The sequence below is a fragment of the Ixodes scapularis genome, unplaced genomic scaffold (assembly GCF_016920785.2).
Source record: "Ixodes scapularis isolate PalLabHiFi unplaced genomic scaffold, ASM1692078v2 PGA_scaffold4__175_contigs__length_147842914, whole genome shotgun sequence".
Taxonomy (NCBI): domain Eukaryota; kingdom Metazoa; phylum Arthropoda; class Arachnida; order Ixodida; family Ixodidae; genus Ixodes; species Ixodes scapularis.
Genome location: NW_024609879.1, coordinates 17,909,843 through 17,929,101, shown reverse-complemented (window position 1 = coordinate 17,929,101; position 19,259 = coordinate 17,909,843). Strand labels below are relative to the sequence as shown.

The 19,259-nt window shown below is 47.7% G+C and overlaps 1 protein-coding gene across 1 annotated transcript in view; it reads left to right on the top strand.

Moving 5' to 3' along the window:
• The window catches only part of LOC8034452 (CD109 antigen), an 81,808-nt gene extending 62,822 nt beyond the window's left edge, over positions 1–18,986 (top strand). The window contains exons 29-35 of the mRNA XM_040215996.3: positions 785–999; positions 4,260–4,412; positions 8,945–9,007; positions 10,734–10,846; positions 11,610–11,775; positions 15,203–15,305; positions 17,312–18,986. Coding sequence (XP_040071930.1) covers positions 785–999; positions 4,260–4,412; positions 8,945–9,007; positions 10,734–10,846; positions 11,610–11,775; positions 15,203–15,305; positions 17,312–17,535 — 1,037 coding nt within the window. The 3' untranslated portion in view covers positions 17,536–18,986. The remainder of the gene's footprint in view (positions 1–784; positions 1,000–4,259; positions 4,413–8,944; positions 9,008–10,733; positions 10,847–11,609; positions 11,776–15,202; positions 15,306–17,311) is intronic.
• The last annotated feature ends 273 nt before the right edge of the window (positions 18,987–19,259 follow it).

Sequence of the window (19,259 nt, the reverse complement as noted above, 5' to 3'; positions counted from 1 at the left end):
TATGTTTCACCGCTTCAACACCAGTTGTGACGTCTTTTTCTGACCTTTTGGAAAATAGCAAGAGTGCGCGTGCATAGCTTTGACAGGCGCTGAAGATGCGTGAGAGTGGAGATTCTGAAAACTTTTTATGACGTAACGCTCCGGGAAGGAGGGGCTTCGGCGGTACTTTGAAAATAATTTTCTGCGGCCTCCGTGCACCAAAATGAAAAAGAAGGCTCAAGATACTCCTAAGCACTTCTTACAAGTTGTGAATGCGAAAGCATGCACGCCGCTCTTCCGCTCCCTTCTTTTTTTTTTTTTTTTACTTGCATCAACGGTCGCGTGCATGCGCTGATCTTGGGCGTGGAGCGGTGGAGCCGCTGCCTCGCAGACACGCAGCGCCATGGGGTGCCGGTCGTTGAAACTGAAGCGCAGCGACCAATGGGAGCCTCGTTTCTTGAAACTATGACGCATGCCAGCCAATGGGACTGAAGCCGAAATCCATCAGCTTTACTCCACTCCTTTGGAATCGGGACAACTAGGTGCTGTTTGCTGTTTGTGTGGTTTCATAGCTGGGAGCAGGCTTGACTTGGAGAAAGGATTTAAGGCGCCGTTTGGCGCGGTTCCACAGCTGATGACGTCAGCTCGCTCCATGAGACAGTTAATGCTGTCGCATTAATAATACAGAACCGCTTCAGCTTCCCTTTAAAGGCTGCCTAGAGCAACAAAATGCTAGGTCTGCCTCTACTTATGGGCATGGTTAGGAAAGAGTTTAGGTGTTGACTGGGGCATTGTGCACGTGCAGACGACATGGTGTTCTGGAAGGACCCCGGAGTGGCGCCAGTAAACACGACGGACAAGCAGTCAGACTTCTTTTTCAAGGCCCACTTCAAGGATGTGGAGATGACCGCCTACGCCCTGCTCACACTCATGGAGAGGGGAGACGTGAGCGCCGCCATCCCGGTCATGCGCTGGCTCGTCTCCAAGCAGAACGCCAACGGGGGATATAGCTCCACCCAGGTACGGGCTGCTCCCTCACTGGCCTAAGAGGGTCTTTTACTGGCCCAGGAAAGTTTCATTGGCCCAATACGCAGCCTTCGATTTGAGTACTGAGTTGAAACAGATGACCACGTCTCTTGCTTTTGCTTGCTTTTGACTCAGTGCGTCGTCTGCTTGCCACACCTGTCAGAAGATTTTATTTAATGATACCGCGGCTTTCCATTGAAAGCCGTGGCAAGGGTTGTACTATGCAGCATTAAAGATACAAAGAAAAAGCATGGACATATAAGAAGCGCTCGAGGAAAATATGTTGTTAAGTGCAGCAGATAGTTTCAGTTGAGGACAGCCTTACTACCGTATTTACTCAAATAATGAACATACTTTTTTTCCTGAAAATTTGACGCATATTTGTGGTGAGGGGTGTTTATTACGCGGGGTAAAATTTTTTGCATTTACACACTTCGTGCAGATGTCATATTAGGTGCCAATATAACACGGCAAGGTACTGTGGCACGTCTCCACTGATGGAGGTGCACCCATGGCTGGTCGGGGGCGCGCCACAGTAACATGCTTTATAAATTGCTAACCTTTTTAGGTAGCTTTCGGCGTGCCTTTTGCGAAAGGAAAAGCACCTTACGAAGCTCGCTCAGCACGGAAAGGAAAGCAACGCGACCATTCTTTGGCTATACATATTGCTAGTATCTGGCAGTGCGCTTGGGTATATACCACGACTACTAAGAACTTGTACGAAGTCCAGCCGCCGACTGCAAAAACATGCTGGCACGGATTAAGTTTTGTTCACGGAGAGTTGGAGACTGCTGTTCCCAGGGGCTACCAGACACTCTCAGCCTACAGTGCAGCATGCACCTCGCTGCATCGTTCCGTTACGGATTAAATAAACACATTTACCTGGAGTATGTGAAATTAGGCCTAACCACTTTCACAATTTCACTGTCCGAAAGTGGACCACAGACTACTGCTCGTTTGTTGACATTAATGCATCCGATAGGCGAAGAATGTCTGAAGCTCAACAATTCCTCGACCCAAGCTTCATCAATTATGCGTGACGGTGATGCTCGGTTTCACGGTTGATCACTTCCGCAACTACGCACTTGCGGCCATTACGAGAGCAGCCTGGCTTGGCTTGACTTGGCCTGACCGCTTGGCGGCAAAAGAAAATTGGCTTGGTGGCTAGCTATATATGACACAATTTGAGAATCGCGGATCCGAAAATTGGAGGTGCGTTGATTACGGGAGGGAAAACAAAAGTCCAAATATTGATGCCCGTTGTTTGGTGTGCATTCATTATACGAGCAAATACGGTATATCATTTTCAAGCCAGGTCCAGTCTTGTATTGCCGGTGCAATTGGTCCTGAACGATTCTACAAATGAGGTGTCACCACGATCACAACCATCACTAACTCGGTTGTGTGCATCGAAATCCGCTATTGACCCTGCCAGATTTGTTGGTCTCATTTTTTTGCAGGAAGGGAGGTATGCCTTAAAATTTCACACGGTAAAATGAACCGCTAGAATCTACCCTTTGTGAAATTTTGGGGCCACTATGTGCAGGTGCTGATTTTTGTGGCCGATTTTAGAGTGAGCTAGAGTATTGTAGACAACCTATAGACTGTTTCACTGAAAGAGGGCGAGGGAGAATAAGAACAGCTACTGGCCCACTTTCCTCCTCGCTAAACTGTGCGAAGCGAGGAGAATCCCCGCATGTGCACCTCGGATGCATGCGATACTGGATGGTTGCTTGCTTCACTCGCAGTTTCCCCTCGTTTTTGCTTCTCTAGATTTAATTAAAGCTACTGGATTCGATGACAACTCCCACCCAGTCATCAGGTTACCATTGCTCGGTTGTAGGTTGTGGGAACAGCCAGCGAAAGCGTAAAATAATATCAGGGGGGCCTCTGTACCACGCACGGAATCCAACAAGGCAAGTGTGGCTGCAATGTTTTGAAGTTTCATTGCTTCCTATGTGACCAAGTACTGCAAATGGCTGTGGGCTGCTTCAATAAACAGAAAAGACTTGAGCCCTTTACAAAATTCTCGAGTGTGCTCGCAACATTTCGTGACTAAGTGCGCCCCGAGTTCAGTGCTGTACCGTCGTTCAACATGGGTTACGATCCCAAGGTAAGTGCAACTTCCTTCGAGACTCACTCTTCAGTTTGTAAAGTTCCTCTTGGTATTCTTCGCAGGTCGCTCTTTGGCGACGACGTTTGCAGAGAACAAACTGTGCCGCCGCTAAGCATGATCATGATTTGCGATTCATAAAGGACTGTTTAGTAGCTGAAGGCTCATTCCCATTGCCGAGTGTGGGTTTCCTTATCGGTGTCCTTAAATCACGATCTCCTGCACAACAGCAGAAAGCTGTTAAATTATGTTAACCGTCGCAATGCGACAGTGCTATTTTACAGATGAGTGCACAACGCAGGTGCTAATAAATATAAACTTCGAATGCCACAAAATGCTGAACTGCTGATAGACCCATGCTTTCAATGTGCCTACAGTATTTTGACGTTGCTGTATGCAGTTTTCGACAAAAGACGCTCCCGTCGAAACGGGATCCTCGATTAAATCTTCTAGCATATAAACATCCATGCATAGCAGACTGAAGCTGTCTACGATCGTTTCCGCGATGGTCCTATTTCGTTTCCTCGTGGTGGACACGGAATGACAAAAACTTCTTGGTGTACTGCACCTGCAACCACGAAAAACATTGAGGGAACTCCAAATTTATTCGCTGTTAACTGATGCATCAGTCTTGAGTACTTGTCTCCAATTTCGATTGCTAGCGCTCGCAGCCACCGCATTTTCTGCTGTTGTTGCATGCATCGCTGCACCCGCGGAAGCCATATTACCGAGTACGAAACAGCCACAGCGTGTTTAAAAATGTGAGTGCATTCAACAACACACAAACCCCACCCTGCGGCAAATATTACTAGCATTTTACCACACCCACTACATCAGTGGCACCCAAAGGAGTGCTTTCACCCAGTTCAGCACAGCTATTGAGCCTAACGCTTGCTAGATGGTGCCCCAGTATTCAAAATGGTGCTACCCACGATAAAACGGTCTATATAAGTAAAACAATGGGCCGAGGGTGCTTTGGTTCGTTACCGACCCTTTGCGTCAATTCCTCTACAGTTGGCACCTGGTATCGTTTCTCCGGGCTCGTAACTCGGACACTGTGCCTCCAGATGGTCCGAGAGAGGGAGGAAACTTGTCCCACTAAATTTTTTGTGCGGCTCGTGAAAGAAAGTGTCTCTGGCAGGATACGGTGATTGGGATCCAAGCCCTGGCCCGTCTGGCTGCCAGCGTGGTGTCGCAGACCATAGCGGTGGATGCCTCGGTCAAGTACGGCGACGGCAGAAAGCGCACCCTCAAGATCCACAGTGGGAATGCCCTGGTGCTCCAACGCATCGAGGTGAGCACTCACTTGCTAATGAAGTAATTGTGTCGCACGTGCGTCTCAGTTGTAGACAAGAAATTTAGCCAGTGCGGTACAACCGCTAGCCTGGGGTCTTTAATGTGCACCACGCAGGAGCGATACGCGACAACACGCCGGTACGATGCTCATTCAGATTGAGACGGGCAGGGGTAGAGATTGAACTCAGGATCCCCGGGCTCTGCGGCGCGAGCTTTTGCTCCACGTGCTCCGAGCATGTGCGCACTATCCCACTCTTCCACTGATCCACCCCTCTTGTCTTCCTGCCGTGGTGACACTTTCTGTGTCACGTTGGTGCAGGTTCAAAGAGATGGTTGCACCTTATTTATTCACCTGATGGGTGACTCTGGTTTCCATTTTCTTAAATTCATCTTTTTATGCGGAGTTTTTTTTTTTTTTTTATTGTTGTGCATTTTGATGTTTGGTTTGTGCCAGTCGTGCGAGTTTTCTTTCATTGTTAAACATTTGCTTGGGCTGTGTGACTCGTCAAGCATGTCCTCCCCAGACAGATGTAGCACTGGATGGTGTGACTCGTCAAGCATGTCCTCCCTAGACAGATGTAGCACTCATCGGTTGTCTGAATAAAACCGATTTTATTTGATTTGACTTCACAACCCACCGATGCCTCAAGCACGAGACACATGCGCGAAAAATTCATCCGATCCGACGTCCGATCCGGCAGTACGACTGCCTGATCCGAAAAATTTGGTCGCTTCAGGCGTCGGACCGGCGATCCGACGCGCATCCAACGCGCCAGATAGTTTCGCACGGCGGACGGATTGTCGGATGCGTCCAGCCAATGACAGCACAGCTAGCGCGAACGTCATGATGACGCACTGGGACTGGCGGGACGAAGCGAACGCGATAACGGCGCAGGCAAGGGGAAGCTGGACGCGTGAATCCCGCTGACCCATTCGAGAAAGATGGCCCCAGCAAAGAATGCACGCGCTATTGAGAACGAACTCGTAATTTCGTTCGTGCGAGTTGAACCGTCAATCTGGGACCAGAGATGACCTCCGGAGTCCGCTGAAACGCTTGGATCTCCTGGGTCCTGGGCGGAGCCGAACGGATCGTCGTGTCGCATGTAAGGTCGGAAGCGTGTGTCTCAAACTGTCGCGTGCGGCAATTCGGAGCGGCGTTCGGACTGTCGGTTCGGACGTCGGATCGGATGGATTTTTCGCGCATGTGTCTCGTGCTTTAGGGTGTGTTGTTGTACCGCTGATCACTGCTGTTGGATAACACCAGTGTTCCAGCGTCTCCACTCTACCCGCGCGGTATACTGGGTGTTTGACTGGACATTGGCCAAAATTTTTGCGTACAAACTAAGCATTGCGCAGCACTAAGATTGCAACTGTATTGGTCACCGTCAAAGGGCCTATTGATTGAGCTACATAGCATTTAGGATGAGTATAACTGACCACATTTGCTAAATTGATGCTGTAATTAGGAAAAAATAAATTAATAGCTCCAATTAGAAACCTGATGGGTATCATAAAACAACCACTAAATCGGTTATACAGTTGAACCTCGATGTAACGAAGTCGGTAAAATTCGCAATTTACTTCGTTACATTGAAATTTCGCTAAATCGAAATTTGGCTTTAGCATGCGAAAAAAAATTCCGAAACATTTTACGGGTATGAAAACTCACCGAAAATGACATTTATTTAGGGGCGAAGTAGTCCGCGAGTTTCGCTTGCGCCTTGTCCGACAGTAGCAGCGGCGTCATACGGCGTTCGAGCGCCCAGAGCGCTTGCACGGCATCCTGCTGCCCATGCGACGCCGTGTACCTCCTCAGTACGTCCATTGCGTCGAGCATTTCCCGAGTGCTCGTGATCTCGGCAGTTTCTTCAGGATGGCGTCCAAACGTTTGCTTTCTCATCCAAAGAAAGAACTTTATGTTTCCTTATGGCAGCAAGCACGTAAGTGAACCGCCCGGTTAAAAAATAAAGCTGTTTAGTTTAGGCAGTTTAGGCGGTGCCAATGTTTCCAACCTACACAGCACTCTTCACCGCACAGTTTACTTGCCCCCTTGCCACCCTTGCGCCCACAGTGATGCTTGCGCCGCTTGCGCCCACGCTCGCAAGACGATAATCGGTCTTTTCGGTCTTCTCCTAGATGGCACTGCCCGTGTGGTCGCGCCATCACGTCGCTCCCCCGCTGAAGTTGGCTCCCGCGCTACCCGCGGTGCAGTGGAGTGGACTATGGTTATCAGTGAATGTCAGCGGTGATGCTGGTATGCCGTGTTAACTTTTTGCTCGGCATTTTCTGGCCAGCCTCGCGGAATCCGCTTTGCCGCATGCCTCGCCGGCGCTACCGGTGCCGCATCCTCGGGCAGCCTGGGAACGTTGGAAGGCCTGTCCCCGTGAAGTAACCTATCAAGCGCTCGCGTTTGCGCATAATTTTTTTTTTTTAACCACAATTTTTTTGCGAAGTTGTTTTTTAGAGTTGATTTATTTATTGCCTTCTATGGCAATGGCACTTCGTTATAGACTTAGACTTCGTTATATAGAGACTAAAAATACATGGGGTCTATGGGCAAGAAATTATGAAAAATAAAATACTTCGTTAAATCGAAGATTTCGTTACATTGAAGTTCGTTATATCGAGGTTCGACTGTAATAAAAAACGTAGGAAGCATGCATTCAGTTTTTCTGGGTTCCAAAAATGCATTCAACTTAATGGCACCTGCACGGTTTTTCCCTTATCTACATTTTTGCTCTGCCAGCCTGGTTTTGCATACATAAAGAAATAGCATTGTTGCCACTGCTATTCTAGAAAAAAATTATAATATGGTCGTAACCTAAATGTTAGATCAATACGGTGTCAGATTGCCACAGCTGATTACCAATGTTTCCACCACTCTCAATTTCATATTTTCTCTTTCCTATTAATCTGGAAACTGATAATTGAGGCCAGGTATCTACGGAACTACCGTAAAGTCCCGTAAGAACGCCCAACCAAAATGTAGAGACAAAAGGTGAAAAACATGGGGTGAGCTGCCTTTGGGGATGCTGCAGCAAAACTTTATCAAAAATTAATCATAAGCACCGGGGCACCCGCTACAAACCACGTGACGCGAGAACTGATACCGCAGATTGCGAACACGGCAAATTTGCGTTTCACAATGCAATAAACACGCGGAAATTCGCTACAAACTCCTGTGTCACGGGAAAGGATGCCGCAAGTGGCTGACGCAGCAGATTCACGTTTCGCGGTGCGAAGTACTCGCGGAAACCCGCCGAGAACTCGCATCTCACGGGAACGGATACCGCAGATCGCGGACGCAGCAGATTCCAGTTTCATGGTGCAATAAACACGCGGGAACCCGCTACATTCTTGCCTGTCATGGAAACTGATATTGTGCACGCAGATCGCAGACAAAAACACGGGAATATGCTACAAACTCGCATGTCACAGAAGGAAATACCGCAGATTGCGGACGCAACAGAAACGCATCACTCGCACGTGTTGCAGCTAACACGGGAATTCGCTATGAACTCGGGAACACGGGAATTCGCTATGAACTCGGGAACAGATACAGCAAATTGCAAACGCAGCAGATTCGCATTTCACGATGCAATAAACACGCGAGAACAACTCGCGTGTTACGGGAGCCGTAACAAAAACTCTGACAAAAACGCGGGAACCCGCTATGAACTCGCTTCTCGGACACACCGGTACCGCCGGTCGCGCCGTTGATGCGCGATTCCCGTCGGACATCGTTTGACGTACAGCGGGAATCGAGGGGTGGGCGATCTCTCAGGGGAGGGCGCCCTTGCGGGATTTTACGGGATACACAATACCGAAAAAATATTTAAACCTCATACTTCAGGAATGCTAACTGCGCTAATACTGTTGCAACCCCGAGGTCAGAGAAGTGGAGCCAGCAGTCTTTTAATACTACAGCAACAACATAGAGATTTTACAGTAGTGCGATAGAATCAATATTCTATGTGTAAAAATCGGCAAGAAACATATGGAAACACGACAGTCCAGCAGAGAAGCATGACTTATACTTCAGCATGCTTAACATTCTTTTGGAGGCATGTGCTTGGAACTTTCAAAATTTATTTATGAATTAAAAACAAAACAAAACAAAAAACAATCACATTTTTTTGGTGGTAGTTGTATGTGGTGCCAGCTGGTGCTTACAACAAAACATTAACATGAGAATTTGCCAAGAAGGGAAAGACATTAAACGGGTAGAGTTCAACTATAAAAAAAGAAATGTGCTGGTTAGTAGATATATGTAGAACTCGGAGAGCTTATAGGGAAAGACACAAGACAAGACAATGTGCTCGACGTCTTCTCTTCAACTCGCCTTTCTTGCGCTCTCAGTTCTGCGAGAGTAGAGTTTGTGTCCTGCTTTCTAACTGCATGTAACATTCTACATGGTATCTGTGAAATGCTTAACTGCGTTGATGCACCGTGCGACATCCAACTTGCTGCAATCGGTACACTCAAAGCTGCCCATTCATTGTTTTGTAACTGCACAAAATATTTTTGCAGCTTCCATCAGACTTGAAGTATGTGGAGATCGAGTCCTCTGGATTTGGAGTGGCCATTATACAGGTGAGACTGGTTGTCCAGTTTATAACTGCCTTTTGAACTGGGGTCTAAACGTTTTGCATTGGTGTTTTTGCATCTTAACTGTCCAGTTTGCTTTAGGAAAAGGAAGTCAAAGAGTTGTCTTCATTTCCTTTCTCTTTCGCCTTACTTTGTGTGTGCATTGTTTCTGCCCCCTCAACCCTCTTTCCTGTCAGCAGTGTAATGCTGTACTGTTGAGAGACAAAGCTAGCCCTGCCAGAATTCCACAGGGAAGTTGCAGCAGGGTACTATAGGAGATTTTTTATGGAAGTCACAGTGTGGCCTTATTAGCAGGGTGTTCGTAGTCATATATCGGAAAACACCAAGCAAGCGCCCCTTTGCAAACAATCTCGAAAAGCTGGAAGGTCGGTGGTTGTTGGATTTTAGAGCTAAGATGCAGAAGGGGCATGAAGTAGAGTAGGATTCAGGACTTTACGCTGCTACCCACGTGTCAAGCTTCACCGCTTCCTAGTGGTGTGCTTGGAGAAGCTATTGATAGAAAGGTTGGAAACTGGGCTAGTTAGTAAGTACTCATTCCAGTTAAAAACGGACAAAAGATGGGGATAAGGTAGAGTACAATGTTAAGGTGGTTTTCAGGGCCCCAAACAGATTGATCCAGGTATGTAAGAAGTGGTGGAAGAAAGGCAAAATTTCTCGCGGAATAAGACACGCAAACCATTTTGTTCACTGTCGGGTGGGCATCTGCATCGTGTATTGCATTCCGCTGCCGTGCGGAAAAGTGTATGTGGGGCAGACAGGACATTGCGTCGACGATAAATTACAAGAGCACAGTGCGTCGCTCCATTCAATGCCGCCGGGCCATTTGGCTGCTGATTGCGATGGTGCTCCTTCGAATTTGCTGATGCAAGTGTCCTGGGCAGATCCAGAGAGCAAGAGAAATTCTGGAGGCCCATAAAGTAAAATCTGGGGGGGAGAGTTGCATCAGTCATCCTTCCCTCGCGTTAACAGATGCTGACATGCGGTTTTTATTTTCGACATTGCCGCATGTTTTTAGTTGGGATTCGTGACCAGGGAGTTTTCTCCAGGTTTTGAAGCTGGGATGAATTGTTCCGCACATGAGCAAAAGGAGGGTGGGGTGGGGTGGGGGAGAAAACCTTTCTGTTTTCTATGTGGCCCCTGAAGTTCAATTAAACTGCCAGTTGCGAGTGAGCCTTGTTTGTCGTGTTTGTTTTTCAGTTTGTCCTCACCTTTTGTGTGCTTTTTAACCAAATTGAAGCGGTCGATGATGTGGAGGAGTATTTCAGTTAGCTCGGTGGGCTCAGAAGTCTGCAATGGAAACACGCTTATTGTCACATGGGTGCACACTCGTTAATCTACAGTACCTAAAACGATGGTACTGTCTTTTTTGCTGCAGCTCAAACCAGTACTCATAGAGCGGATGCTTCGCTATGGTATGTTTTTTGTCTCAACACACGCAAGTTGAAGGAGCCTATGTACCGACAATCGGCACAAACCTGCATATGCCGCTTTCCAGTTGCCGGCAGTTGGCTTCCAGTGAGTGGCTCACTGCTGCGGCACGAGCAAAGGGAAGCCCAAAGGCCAACGGCTGGAAACACTTACACTCAGACTCTATTTCAATTTGTGCTTCTTGAACCTCGTGCCATAGACACACTCAAGCGTGAACTGCCTTGACACGCGTGACGCGGTTCCCTGCGTCATTTGCCCACACTCTCCCTCCTCCCGCGTGCAGGTGTCGTGGTCCTTCAACCTGGCCGTATCTTCGGAGGCCCCTGCCTTCTTCCTCAACCCACTGCTGGATAAGACCTCTACCGAGAGCTACCTACAGCTCAGTGTCTGCACACAGTGAGTCCTCTGGGGGTGCAACTCGTGAACACTGACATTGGCCCCTGCACTAAAGGCATCGCACGCACAACAAAGCCTACGTGCCAGGGAAGCGGCAAGCGTAAATTTGAGAGCGATACAGCTTGTGTTTACGGCTGCATTGTCGAGGTGTCCACTAATGGGAAAAGCATGCAATGGTGGGGAAATTCGGGAAGGACACGGAACATCGGGTAGCTGATGCTACTTTACCGTAGGCTGACTTACTCGGATGTTTAGACACCGGTTGGGTGTTTTTCAAGGAGTCAATTTGCTGAACCCTTTAGACACCGGTCGGGTGTTTTTCAGCGAGTCAATTTGCTGGACCCGATCTTGAGGTCGGGTGCAGCGAGTGCGACCACAGTACGTTTCGGAGTTCTGAGAATTCTGCACCAGATGGCACTGCCCATTCATCCCTACCAAATTTTTTACAGACCTACGAGCTCGTAACCCATTGTGCCCAGCTATTGTAGGTTCGTCCGGTGTGTCCACCGTCATTCGCTCCTAAACTCGACGTAAGGCGACAACAAAGATAATTAAAATATGGGACACGCGTGACTCCAACTTGATTGTCTTTATTGCTTCTCGCTGCTCCCTTTGCCCGGAGTTTGTCGCTCGGTGTGCCCTTTCTCTTCTCCGAGATCTATCTGCATTGACCATCGAGAGTTTCGGATTTGTCAACGTCAGGCAGTGCTCCACGATGGCTACGTTCAGTGGTGCTGACCGCATTCCGCATTCGTCTCCGCAGCTACCGTGGCGAAGGGGAGGCGAGCAACATGGCGGTGATGGAGGTGGGGCTTCCTTCGGGCTACCTCTTTGACTTCGACACGCTCAGCAGCATCCACAGGACCAAGGAGGTACGCAGGGTTGAGAGCCAGGACTCGGACACCAACGTGGTCATCTACTTCGACAGGGTGAGTGCACCACCCGCCCGTACCGTCTATGACCATTGTATTGACAGGTATATGTCCTCAAAAGTGGTCCCTCAGTTTCTGCCCAATCAAGTCACACTTGCATTGTGGTGCTGCCTGCTGCGATCCTGGTAGAGGAGGCAGACGCCCCTGCTCCACTGTATTTCGCTCTCCAGCTTGACTCTGAGTGGAAGTTTCAGCAGCCAGGAGTTGGAACACTGCAATGGCAGTGACATTTGCGTTTGCTTGTCCTTCGTTGCTGGAATGTTTATTACCATTCGCTGGGATTGCGACATTCGGCAGCGTAACGGGCAGGCTCCCGCGACGTATTTCGTTGCCGCTTTGCGACCACTTTTGACGAGTGAGCAGTAGGGACGTTAAATGCACCAGTCGAAGACTCGTTCTGCACACTTTACCCGTATCTCCTTAGGCACGTATAGAATTGATTGTTGCGATGCACTGAGAAACATTCTCTGCAAAGCTGTCCGAGAGACGAAGTTTATGGTGTGAAAAAAAGACCACAATCATTGGTGAATACATGTAGCAATTTTTTTTTAGGAGTTGTCTTGGTAGCTTTGAGGCCAAGTGTCGGCCTACGGATCCCCATGTGGCAGGGTCTATTCTCAATCGAGGAGAAACGCGTCCCGACCAAGGCTTATTGCAGAGAAGGCGCCCTGTAACCAAGATTTAATGTATGTTGCCCATCGAGAAATCTCCAGGTGGTTGAAAGTAATCCTCAGCTTTTTCCCAGCGCTTATCAATGCCCTCCGTTGGTTTTGGACCGTGGTGTTCCGGTGGGTGATCGATGAATCGGAGACGCTGGCGTGACTCCGGCATCATTTATTCTCCGGCAACCGAGCACTACAGCTCTCGCAGGGTGATTTTCCAGCCAACACGGCTGTGATAGCGATAGGTGCCGTGAACAACATCAAAACATAACAAAATAATTTGTTGGTCTAGTTGGTTAAAGGGCAACTCCGCTTAATTTAAAAAATTTTGAGATAGTGGCCGATTTTGCTTTTTGAAGCACTCAAAAACAATCCCCAATCTTTTGTTTTGAGAAAAATAAAATATCTTTCGTGTAATTTTACTCTAGCCATGATCACAAACCGAAACTGAAAAACGGTGGCAAAGCCGGACAACATTGTATATTCGGCATCACTAAGCATGTACACCCATGTGATATACAAGGGGAAGAAGGAGCTCCCCTCTTATCAGGATCCTCCTTTGTGCCTCCTGGATTAGCACAGGCGTCGCTATTCTCCTCCCAGAAGATTATAGAAGATTAACCCGTCACTCATAATTCTTACAAAAGCAGCTTCCCTCTCCTCCTTTTACATGGTGTTCAAAAGTATGCGATGCGATGTCAGTGCAAGGAGCGCACTGAATACACAAGCCGCGCTCAACGAGGCGATGGGCCTATCAGTAGTATCAATAGTCGAGCGCCGGGCCGGCCGAGCGCGTCACTCACGTCTCTCACGGCGCTGGCGCCGCCCGTGCTCTCCCCGAGAAAGAAAACAAAATTGAAAAAAAAAAAAAAGAAGCTGTACATGCTTGATGACGTCACGGACGTGCCGGGAGAAGGAATTTGGAGGAAGCGGAAATGCAGCCGGGCAGTGTTGTCTGGCCCGCACGTCTCATCCAAAACCAGCGGATTCGTGCTTGTCAAACTTTGACAGCGATTTTAATGAACTTCTAGGCGGAATTCCGTCGTAATATTTGCCATGGGGGTTTCGTAGATGATAACAAAGAGAACTGTATAGTTTTGCACTACTGGAAAAGAAGCGGAGTTGCCCTTTAAACATCACGAAAATAGAAAGCGCAAGTAAGTGCTTGTTGTGTGTTGCCTTCCACTTGCATTTTCGTGATCAAAAGATATCAGCACGTAAAAACCCTAAATTTGACTTGATTTTTTTCGAGTGTGATTTTATCCACCGAGTTCTTAGTTTTGAAAAATAACAAGGGTTCTTGAACATTTTTTTTTTTATTTTCTCATTTAACTTTAATTTAGTGTGCATATGATTTTTCTAATGACAAATTCGAATCTACAATTTGATTTAAATTAATGTACCATGGAATTTGTACCAAAATCTAGAGAGAAAAGTCTGCCATATTTCAATGTATTCCCGCCGCTCGGAACGGGAATCGCTAGCGAGGCGTTAATAAACGCGAAGAAGCAGAACAATGTCACTTTGAAGGTCGGTACCTAATCTTTTTCAGTATTACCTTGCAAGAAAACGTCTGCATTGTGTATCAGATAAAAAATAGCATGCCGACATTGCTGCTGTTGTTACGCTGATTCTCGACGGAATACATTGGCATTTAGCACGGGGGTTCCAACTCTGCAAAGGATCAAAATTCCAACCTCTCAACGGTTCGCATACCATTGCAGCCACCACAGCTTTCCTCGATCGCTGCCTACAGTTCGCATACTGTTGCGGTCAAAGAGACAATCTTTCCTGCCAGTTGTTGGCGGTTACGCACAAATGGTGTCGCTGCTGCACCTGTTTTACATGGTCTCTTACGTTGCGCATACTGGGGAAACGAAACCACATGCCTTCCCCGGTGTCGTCGTAAAAGGAGTGTGTGTCAACAGTTGTGCACTATTGGATGCGTGCGAGAGGACTCATTTCCTCTTATGTAAGAGAGAAAGTGGACATAACGAGCGAACAGACGAAGCGAAAGAGCACGGTGGGAACCGTGCCACGGCTTCATGAAACCAGTCCAGTCTAGTCCAGCCCAAAGACGGCCGCAAGCATCAATGGAGTAAGTGCTGATGCATTTAATGTGTGACGATCATTGGGATCCATCCGATGGAAATGCGTTGGCACTGGTTCTTTCTCACCCGCTTTTCACCTTTCTATTTGTTTAGGACACCTTGCCATTAATTTATCACCGCTTTTCTGTCATTTATTACCCGTTTCCATTAGTTTATGACTGCTTTTGAACCGTTTATTACTCGTTTTCAATTTTTTTTTTTCACCCCCTTAATCACTCGTGGAAAGAACCGCATCCATCGCCCAAGCGGCAACTGAGCTGGGCCGGATTCCAAAGCGGCGCGGTGCCTGCTCATCTCTGGCTCTGCGCCAGCTGTGCGACGCTCGTATTCGTCCGAAGAGCTGACGTCACCTCTCTTCCTTTCTCCCTACTGCCGACAGACCTCCTCACCACCCCCTCTCCTTGCAGCGTCATGCATGGCGCTGACACACGACTTGATACCGGCGGGTTTTTATGAAAACAAGTGTTCTATGTTGATGCATTAAAACTTTGACAAGCACTCGAACAACTTCAGTACATACATTGTGGTGGAACTAACACACCAAACTTTTTGTCTGCTTCTTTTTTGCCCTCTTCTGTCGCTCTTTTTTTTTTTTTTTAGCTCTTAGAATTACCGATGTCCGTGCTTACGATGTGCCCTCTCCTCGTGCAGATTGGGAGGGAGGAGCTGTGTGTGACTGTGCCCGCCCACAGAGAGCACAAGGTGGCCAACCAAAAGCCCGTGCCCGTCAAGGTCTACGACTACTACGACCTCGGTGAGCAGGGCACTGGCGACCCCTTCAGATTCTAACATAGACTTTTTTCATGCGGGTGTTGCCATTTTGAATTGCGAAACTTCCGATACAGGGAGGAGCCTGTTTTGCCCTTGTCACACCACTGGGCAGCATGCACATTTTAATTGCAGCTGTCGTTCATTGGTGTTTTGCCTCTTATAGGCTCTTTGTTTACTCCAGGTTGTAAAGTCTCGCTTTTTTCTCGTACCCGGTACCAGATATGTGCACTAAGTAGCTGGGGATGAGGGAAAGTAGGAATGGTTTATAGGGGAGAGCTGGGCACTTTTGGGCATTACGAGAATGGGTTATGGTAATGCTTTACTGAAGTGTCTTGTGGACATTGATTACTAGAGTGCATAACACATTTGAGTATTTATGGAAGTGAGTTGCTTTTTGTGAAAGTAGTAGCCATTTTTTTTAATGTTGAGATTGCCTTGTATAGGCACAATCGGTGTCATTATGTAAGTGTCTGTGCGGCTACATACATCCTTGCGGACACAAGAGACTAGGCAGGCTTCTCCCAGATGTTGGGAAAGGTTAGGCAGAGATAGGCTTCTTGGACTTGCGGTCAAACAATAGTTATGCAGTGAGTGAAGCCAGCTTGTGCCACAGGTGACATTACTGCCATTTCTGGGTGTCTGATTTTGGTCCTTTGTGAGAGTGAGAGCTTTCTCGACTTTTGATGGGACATGCCATCACAACTTTCTGCTGGGCAAGTGTTATTTACCAATAATAAGTTTTTTTTGCCCGTTCGCACGTTCATAATTGGGCGGCATTTTGGTGAGAACGTCTCACCAACACACGGATGGCAAGAGAGGTCTTGCAGCCTCCGACATGCTTGTCGCAAGCCTTCCTTCATCCACCGGCCATTGTCAGCTCGTGTGTGGCAGCAGAACAAGTTGAGATTTGCATAGGAAGCACAGGTTGTCGATCGCTTCCTACGTGAAATAGCAGACAGCCACAATTTCAACCTGCATCCAATATCACTTTGCCGTGGCACTCGGTTTGTGTCATACCTTTCTTTTGGTTCTGATAGCACACAGCTTGAATCTGTTTTCTTGTTGTATTTGCACCTGCGAATGATGGCCGACAAAGCCCATTCCTCACTCGTGATAGCAGACAAACCATCCGCTAACAATATCTTTGCTCACTTCGTGAGAATCCAACTATATAGCCGCTGGCAGGCACCTTTTCCTCCAACGTGCACTCGTCGCCTTCTGCCCTGCCTTGGCTGCACATGTTTGCTTGAGGCTCACAAGATGCCAGAGCGTTGTTAAAACTAGAGTCACTTAGTAAAGCTACGCTTTCAGAGTACCGAAACTCCCAAACTTTGCTTCTGAAGCACGTCAGGCGCCGCCATCTTGGGTCCGCGCGCAGATGGAGGAGTGACTGTAGCTGAGCCAAGCCGAGCTGTAGCCGTCGCCTGCACCAGCTGCCGCGGCCGCAGCTGTGGCAGCGAATCAAAGTCGTGTTGTTCGTATCTTGACGTAACACAAAAATTCGCGTGCCGAGCGACGGACTTCAGCGTGCGCGCGCAGTAAACGGCAAACAGCAGCAGGCAGAGGATCGATGGACCCAAGATGGTGGCTTTGAAAAAACGCAATGATGATGATAGCGACTTGCCTGACTGCCGCTGTCCAATGATGCCGCAGCGAACCAGAATATTGTTGAATAGAGTGACTGTATTGTCGGCAAAATGCCAAAGAAAAGGAATGCGGTACTCTGGAAGTGTAGCTCATTTAGCAACTAGTTGAAACTAGTAAACTCACACTGGAGGTGGGGCTTGGTGGAGGTGGAGGTGGATGGGAGATGGAGGGTAGAAGGTGGAGATGGGAGATGGAGGGTGGAAGGTGGAGATGGAGGGTGGAAGGTGGAGATGGGAGATGGAGGGTGGAAGGTGGAGATGGAAGGGGAAGGTGGAAGGTGGAGGAAGCAGGCACGTCCTTTTTCCTCTGGACGACGTGTAACCAATCTGCATGTTCCACCAGCCCGCAGTGCCCGGATGTTCTACAGCCCGTACAAGACCACCCTGTGCGACGTATGCGACGGGGTCGAGTGCGGCAACGACTGCAACACCGTCAAGGGCACCAAGGCAGGCACCGACCAGCTGGAACGGGAGACGGAACCCGACGCCGCCGCCGACACCAGGGCATCTCTCGCGGCTGTGCTGGCACTGAGCCTCACTGCGGTGCTCTTTGTCCGCTGGTGGTAGCCGCCGGCCGTCGCACGAATCCTCTTCCATGGGGAGCCTCTTGATTGAGCATCGATTTTGGCCGTGGCCACACTGCCACGAAACCAGGACGATGGTGTTTTGTTTTGCTGGAGTGACGCAGAGTTGCCCGATTGGTAGTTGCTAGAGCGGACTGACTGCATAATGTTATGCTATGTTCTTAGACTTCTTACCGAAGTGATTGAATGCCGCTTTGCTGGCATAGTGTTTTCGTCGGATATTATCTGTATGTTTTCGGTGTTAAACGATCGATCGAATGTTCGCATTTGCAGCTATCGTGCTGCTCCAGGCGGTGATCCATTTTGCATGTCTCACTTAAACGGTAATGTCTAGGAGACGTCCGAAGCTGTTTGATGTTCCGCCCAAAGTAGTCTCGATTTCCCGCGTGGGCCCTTAGCAACGCACCCGGGTTTATTTCTGCTCTCAAGTAAGTTAGATGTGCACTTGTGTTTTTGCGAGGAATGTGACACACTGGTGAACTGTGTTCACCTTCTGCATGTAAGGCCGAGAAATCTTTAATGCGCTTACCTCGTTTAGTCAGTTTCTCAGCCGTTTCTTAGGGCATTAAAGTTTTCTTTTTTTTAGATTTGGCTGTATTTACAGTGAAATCGTGGTGTACCGAAGCTTTGGTTCTTAGCTGTTGAAGAATTCTAAAAATTGTAATTGTGATCTTCCTGCTGCTCTCGCCATTTTAAAGTGTGTGTCAAGTGTGAGTAATGAATGCCATTTTATTTTATACATTATATGACACTGGTCTGTTGTATATAACACGTAACAATATACACATATGCTTGTACATATATTAAGATTTTATATGGCTTCTTAACTGATCCAGCCCTACCCTGATAGGCAGAATTGTAAATGTCTCTTTTGTATGTCTTCATTATTTTGATGAGGCAATTTTAATGTATATATAAATATGGATATATATATTGGCAGGTCAATGTTCAGCCAGAAGATATAAGCCTGCTACACGTGGCTTCTGGGCTGAGCTTCATAGAATACAGACGTCTGGCACGGGACATTCAGGATAGCCCTGAATGAACTTCCCCTTTCTAGATATAGGAGGAGTGTGCTACCGCAAGATGACCTAAAGGAGTAAAAAAAAGTGGAAACTATTCTTTGCTCCATCTTTTTTCTCTTTCAAGGCTGGCTTCTGCAGCCAATTGCACAAATAAATGCTGTGATGTTTTCTTAGCACATACAATGACATACATTCCAAAGCTGTTTCTCTTAGTAGGGTTGTTTGTGATTTTTTTATGCCCGCGTTTCTACCTTTTGCGACTCTTCATAATCATGGCTCTTCAACATTCCCCATCATATTTATTTGCAAGCTGCCTGTAATCCTGCTTCTAAAAAATAATGCTGGAACTATAAAAAAAAATGTGCTGTATAAATTCTATGAGGACACCAAATAAATACTTTTTACTCTTTGTGGTGCTAGTAGTGGTTTCGTAGCTTTCCATCGATTCAGCTTTTTGTAGTCTACTACGTAAAATCCCAGTTGAATGCCCACTCATGGTGAAAAATAAATGTAGAAGAAATGCTCAATTCTCGATGATCCCACGGATGAAGTCGGTGTACACGAAATGTATGGTCTTAAAGGTGCACTGAAGTTGTTTCTGAGATCGTCATTTTATGGTGGTAACGTGACTTACGCGCTGAAAGCATTTCCAAAATCGAAAAATAAGTTGCGTGGCCTATTT